This window comes from Natrix helvetica (assembly GCF_964273705.1).
Source record: "Natrix helvetica genome assembly, chromosome: 1".
Classification (NCBI taxonomy): Eukaryota; Metazoa; Chordata; class Lepidosauria; order Squamata; family Natricidae; genus Natrix; species Natrix helvetica.
Window position 1 is genome coordinate 113,637,383 of NC_138548.1, and position 6,810 is coordinate 113,644,192.

The 6,810-nt window shown below is 38.3% G+C and overlaps 1 protein-coding gene across 1 annotated transcript in view; it reads left to right on the plus strand.

The window, feature by feature from the left end:
• Positions 1-4,695, plus strand: part of PIDD1 (p53-induced death domain protein 1) — a 33,072-nt gene extending 28,377 nt beyond the window's left edge. The window contains exons 15-16 of the mRNA XM_081969654.1: positions 2,357-2,562; positions 3,479-4,695. Coding sequence (XP_081825780.1) covers positions 2,357-2,562; positions 3,479-3,716 — 444 coding nt within the window. The 3' untranslated portion in view covers positions 3,717-4,695. The remainder of the gene's footprint in view (positions 1-2,356; positions 2,563-3,478) is intronic.
• The last annotated feature ends 2,115 nt before the right edge of the window (positions 4,696-6,810 follow it).

Sequence of the window (6,810 nt, forward strand, 5' to 3'; positions counted from 1 at the left end):
TTATGCATTATCCTTTTTAATACTTCACATGAAATATCCCTTATCATGATGATAATGTTAGTGGACAGGGTATCAAGAGAGAATATGGAATTGTTAGTCGATTGTTTTAATAGTTGTTTACTTATTTATTTTACTTAAAACATTTATACAGCTACCCATCCTATACCAGGCTCTGGATGGCTCCCAGTCAAGAATTAAATAATAAAATAACCTTAAAACCATATTAGAACTTTTAAAACTATAATCTTATTTTTACTTGCTGAACTTTAAAGGCATTGTTATAGTGAAACAGGAAAGGGGTTTGCTATTTTGTACTGACTTGTACTTACATTTTGTGTTGTTCGTGTTATCAGTTGTATGAAATCATATAAAATATTTTTCATAACTGAAAATAAAATACATAGGAAGACCATTAAGAATAATTTGTATATTAAAACTGGTTGGTTGGATCTTGAAACATTTGAATGCTACCTGGCTAAAGACTACATGAGGATAGGGTGTAGGGTTTTGAAAAACTATTTAAGTTAGTACAGGGGTGTCCAAACTTTGGAACTTTAAGACTTGTGGACTTCAACTCCCAGAATTCCCCAGCCAGCATGGCTGGCTGGGGAATTCTGGGAGTTGAAGTCCACAAGTCTTAAAGTTCCAAAGTTTGGACACCCCTGAGTTAGTAGGTTTGCTTAGAAAAATAATTCCATTATTTAAAAAAAACCATTTGACTGCCAATTAATTATCTATAGACAATTAATATACTGTCAATAAACACTTCCCAAAGTTTCTGTTGGGTTCATTCAGTGCAGTAAGAGAAACATGTTTTAATCCATTGGTCTCTTTAACTGACAATTTATAATACTATAAGGTGGGTTTTCACTACATAACAGTGGTTTAATAGAATTTCTCTAAAATAGCTTGTTTTTATAAAGGAGAACATTTCTAACTTTCAAATATTAAGATGTTTCCGCTCACAAGTATGCACTTCTTATGGTAAGGATACTTTCTAATTTGTAAACAGGAACACACTCACTTTGATAGGAACTATGTTGTATAATTGCATAATTATACTATATATTTAGCATACATTCATATTCCAGGCCATTTCATTGGTCATAAAATTCCTAAGAGAGTAGACTTAAGCAAGAAGATACCTATCTTTCATTTAGATAAATATTCCAAATTAATGCATTTATTAATGCCTAACCTTTTATTGCCCGTTCCTAATTTAAAATTCACTGTTTCTTTCATACCATACACACCTGTGTTTTGTACCATATCATGCATCCAGTTCACATTTTAATGCTTTCCGTAACTCAAAATAAACCAACCTTTATTAACCATTAACTGATAAGCAAAACTTTAAGTATATTTTTGACCTTGAATGATGATTGACCCTTCAACAGATTTCAGATAACTTCTGACCAGGGGAGTTTATAACCCATCATTACTCAATTCTCTTTCTGACTGAGGCTGATAAGACCTTAACAAGATGATATCTAAATCACTTTGTATGCATAAGTTCACATAAGTTTCCCAAAACTCATGGTGAACCAACTTATGTCTTTATAGCACTTCTTTTAATATAATCTCTACTTTTATGAATATTTTATTTTTATTTTTTTATGTAATTCATAAAAAAATGTGTTTTAGCCGAACATATGTATTGTTTCTCATTTTCTTTTTGAAGAAATGGTTAACATTAGTGGGTAGAAACCTTCTTCCCTTATACTTTAAAGATGTACCTCTGAACAAGGAACAGACTGTATTGGCACAAAAGCTAAATTATTAATAGCAAAAGTTGTTATTGTTCCCAATTTTAAAATTAGTAACAAAAACAAGATTGGATAAATGTTATCCAAAATCAGTGATCAAGGTGATAGATGTTGAAGTCCAACAGAGCTTGGAGTCTTTTCCAAGTGGGAAAAGGATGTCTTTCTCTAAATCTGTAGTAGTTGAACAAAATTCCAGAACACATCAAACCAATTATGGGTTTTTTCCCATGATTCAATGCTGAATGGAAGACAATACCATCATTGTACATTGCATATAGTTGGATTTCAATATTTTATACATTTACCTGAAATTAAATCTGAATAAATGTCCATAACAGTGCAATATCCATCTCTATAGAGCTACATCGATTGAATTTAAATGATGAGGGTAGTTGAAACTTAGTTGAACACACAAGAAACTTCATGCTAAGGTCAGTTCAACATGAGAATCAATTATCCAAAGAGACAGTGCTCTCTGATTCAAGATCTAAGGTGGACAGTCACAGTCATGTTTTGTAACATGTCATGAATAACATGATAATATGTTAATATGTGATAACAAGATAATACATTATTTTCTGTTCTACTAGAAACTGAAAACTCAGGTAAACAAACAGTCCACAACTCCAGATAGCTTCTCTCTTCCTCCTTTGAATTTGGGGAATGCTGAAACTGGCTATTTGACTCAGTCCAATCTCCTTGGCATTGCTGGACGCATGGGAGCTGAATGGAGAATCATTGGCTTAAACCTGGGATTTTCCTATCAGCAGTTGGAACGGATACAGTATAACAACAGGTGAGAAATGAAAAAAAATGAAATTAATTCAAGAACTGTGACCAAGAGCAGTGATGGCTAACCTTTTTTGGATCACGTGCCAAAAGCGGGGGGAGTGCAGGGAGGGGGGTCGTGCACGGACGTACCCACACCCATAATGCTATGCGTGTGACCTCCATGCGCATGCGTGCGCGATCCCTCCCTCCCCCCTGCTTTTGGCCCGTGATGGACACTTTTTTCATCCTCCCCAGCCTCTAGTTTTGTTGGATCTAGTCTTGGCCTTTTAATGAGCAGGTGAACCTCTGTAAGGACTTCTGCCATCTTCCCTCAAAGAATCATTGACTACAGCGTGAGTCTATAACATGATCAGCAGGTTATCCCACCTCACACGGACTAGATTTTCCAGTCCATCATTCCTCAGCGGGATCAGAACACTTTTACAGTATGGCTTATCAGCATTTTTACTTAACATGGTTAACATGTGAAGCATGCATGCAGTTGTTAACCAATCCTTGCAGGTTAAAACTTCATCCAGGTACAATCTGCGGGGTTCATATGCCCCACATGAGCCCAATTATTATGGCTTCCTTATTCCTAGGATGCTGCTGGATTCAGCATATGTTTAGTTTACTCTACTAGCTTTGCCCTCATAAGGATGTTTTTCCTATTCAGATGACATTAAACTGGGTTGCTGCTGAAAATAATGAGGTAGTGTTTACCGCTTTTTTACATGGGACCATTTTATGCTGTTCAGAGTCTCTTGATAGGGAGATGGGCAGCATGTACATTAAACAAACAAATAAATAAATAAATCCTTAATATGTAACTTCATAGTACATTGAAATGTGTGATATTGCTACTTAAAGCAAACAAGACGTTCATATGCGTGGTGCAAACCTATTTTTCTCTGTTGAGAAAACTGTTTTTCCCCCCCTAGGGAAGATCTCCGTACTCAAATTCTAGATATGCTCTTCTCCTGGGCTCAGCAAAATGAAAAGAAGCCTGACTGCATAGACAAGCTGATTAAGGCCATGCAGGATAGTGGCCGCCAAGACATAGCAGATGAGATCACCACCATTATTGGACTGGGAAGGCAAAAATATACAGAGTCTATCCAGAGGGTAGGCCTGCACCGGGAAAGTAGCACAGAAGATTCTGCTATTGTTACAGGATAATTGCTAGACAATTATGGATTAGTCAACAAAATAGGATTAATCAAATCCTGGCTATTTCTTCTTCAAGATTACTGTTACTGTCCAATTCTTCTCTTTACTGTTTGCTGCCAACTAGCTATGTTTCTGTGCCACAGTGGCTTTTACTGGATACTGGTAAGCAGCCACTTGCAAGTTCACCTGGGATAAGTTAGATTCCCAATTAAGTTTTACTGAAGTTTTACTTTTTTAAGGCAAAAATGATCTTAAAATACACAATATGCTGCCTATGGAACAAAAAAGGAGTTTCTTTTTTGTTTGTTTGTTCCTTGTGGGTAGAACCTCTGAGTCCCCCAAGGTTTAAAGTGGCTCAACTGGGCTGTCTTAAGGAGATGGAATCTCTGTCATGTTTTAAGTTACCTTGCAGCAGGATTTCTGAAACACAGTCAGGAACTATGGCTCTGCTGGTGTGATTTAACACAGTGGTCTCCCATAATTTGTTTCATCCTTTTGGATGTTATTATCTATACTAAGAAAAGCTGGATTTTGGCACCTATAAAACTGAATCATTCTTTCACATTTTATTCTGCACCTAGCCTAAAGTCAGGTATTTACAGGAAAAAAGGAAGAGCACTGAAGAATATTAAACCACAAGATATGCCCCACTTTGATCCTTCTAAAATGTTGCTTTAAAATAAATAAATACATAAATAAATCAAAGAAAAGCCTAGTAGACCATAAACAGATTGCACAATATCCTCTGACAAACACGTTGTAAATCACTGTATCTCTGGCTCCACTTAATATATTAATGTCACGTTTTGTTTGTGATTTAGCATGAACACTTAACCATTGTTACTTGTAAATTGTAATTTATGGCTTGGTATTATATACGATTCCAGTAATTTTGGTTTACTCAGTAGGCCGTGGTTAAGGCAAATTATGTCAACCAAGGTAATGTGTCAGATCCAGGGCAAATTATCTGAGCTAGATCCACAACCAAGTATTTATTATTTATTTATTTATTTATTATTAGCGTTTATATACCGCCCCCTCTCCCGAAAGGGACTCGGGGCGGTGTACAGTCCGTATTAAAATACAACAGATTAAAACATAGAAATAACTATATAAATACATGTATAAGAGGAGGGTAAAATATGCCAAACTGTACAGCTAATAAATAAATCAATACAAAAGTTTAAAATATCAAGTTAAATTTAAAACAATATCCCTCTAAAAACCAGTAAGAATGTGTATGCCAGGAGGTAGACGTTAAAATTATGCCAAACCAGCCAGTCGGAACAGGTGTGTCTTCAGTTTCTGTCAGAAGGAGCGGAGGTCAGTAGTGGTTCTAATATCGGGGGGGAGGTCATTCCAGAGGGTTGGGCCCATCACAGAGAAGGCCCTACTCCTTGGTGTCGCCCGTTGGCATTGCCTCGTGGACGGCACCAGGAGAAGGCCCTCCCTGTGAGAGCGGATTGGCCGCAGGGATGTATGTGGGAGGATGCGATCCCGCAGGTAACTAGGCCCTATGCCATGGAGCGCTTTAAAGATGGTGATCAGAACCTTGAAACGCACCCGAAAGACCACAGGTAGCCAGTGCAGCTCGCGCAGGAGAGGTGTTACGTGGGAGTACCTAGTACTCCCCATGACTACCCGCGCGGCTGCGTTCTGGACTAGCTGCAGTCTTCGGGCGCGTCCCAAGGGAAGCCCCATGTAGAGAGCGTTACAGTAGTCCAGGCGAGACGTCACCAGTGCATGAGTGACTGTGCGTAGGGCATCACGGTCCAGAAGGGGGCGCAATTGGTGCACCAGGCGAACCTGGTGGAACGCCCCCCTTGCCACGGCTGCCACATGATCATCCATTGACAGCCGGGCGTCTAGGAGGACGCCCAAATTGCGCGCCCGTTCCACAGGGGGCAATTGTTCGCCCCCTATGGCCAGTGATGGAATCAACTGGCTGAACCGAGGCGCCGGTAGCCACAGCCACTCAGTCTTGGAGGGGTTGAGTTTGAGTCTGTTGTCCCCCATCCAGACCCCGACGGCTTCCAAGTAGTTTGATCATTGTTTCTGTAAGCCATCAAGCCAGTTCGGATCAAACCGACAAGATGCTCCTTTTTACAGAAACAGTTGTCTTTGGTAAATGTATTTCTACTTTTTAATCCTCATGTCCTGTCAGGAGGTTCAGGCTGCTACACTGTTTGACTCTGCTATTTTTTAAAAAATTGTGCTTTTTTTAAAATGTAAAGCTGTTTGATATTTTCTGCAGATGCTGATAAAAGTAAGCTTTTCCCCATTTGGAAAGCTGTGGTACTTTACTTGATGTTCAAAATGTTCATCTTTACAGTGGATTTGTAAGAATTAAATAAGCTCCAGCCAGGTGGATTTTTCTTGGTCCTGCTAGCCCTTCATCTCAGTTCTAACAAGACCTTAAGTCCTGTCTTCCCTCCCCAATAGGAATTGCCAGGGTGCTATTACTCCTGTATTCTTCAGGTAGTTGGGCAGATAGGGGATTACATTTAAGAATGAAATGTTTCTATTTTAATCTGTCTTATTATTTATTCCTTCTCTGGCCCTGCCAAGAATAATTTCTTTAGAGATTAAAACTGTCTAACATCTCCCCGCCCCCACTTGTTTTGGTGTATGATTTTTACACTTGCCTGTATTAGGAAAATCTTCATTTGGTACTCCAATTTTGGAGAGGTTAAACAGGGCATATTGCCTTTATTTGTAATATGTAACATTTTGTTTATTCTTATGTAACCTAATAATGTAGTTGGCATAATGAAATCGGTGAAAGCTGTGTGTATTGTTGTTAACCCCTGACAAATGAAGATGGTGGCAGCCAGTACCAGCTGGCATGGCGAAGGTTGCGAAGTGATTAGCGAACTGCTTTCAAATTAAAGTGTCTACATTTTGTACCACAATCATTCTGTGCAAAGAAATAAATTCTTCAGCCTTTCTAAATAATGCAAATATTCTGAATTTGTGTAACGTGTATCATTTATTCCTCCTTTAATGTGTACGTGAATTCCTCTGCAGCTTTGCATATTTTCCTTTCTAGCCTACTAAACTTCAGAGGACAAAAGTGATTTTTCAATAAATTTTAATAAAATGT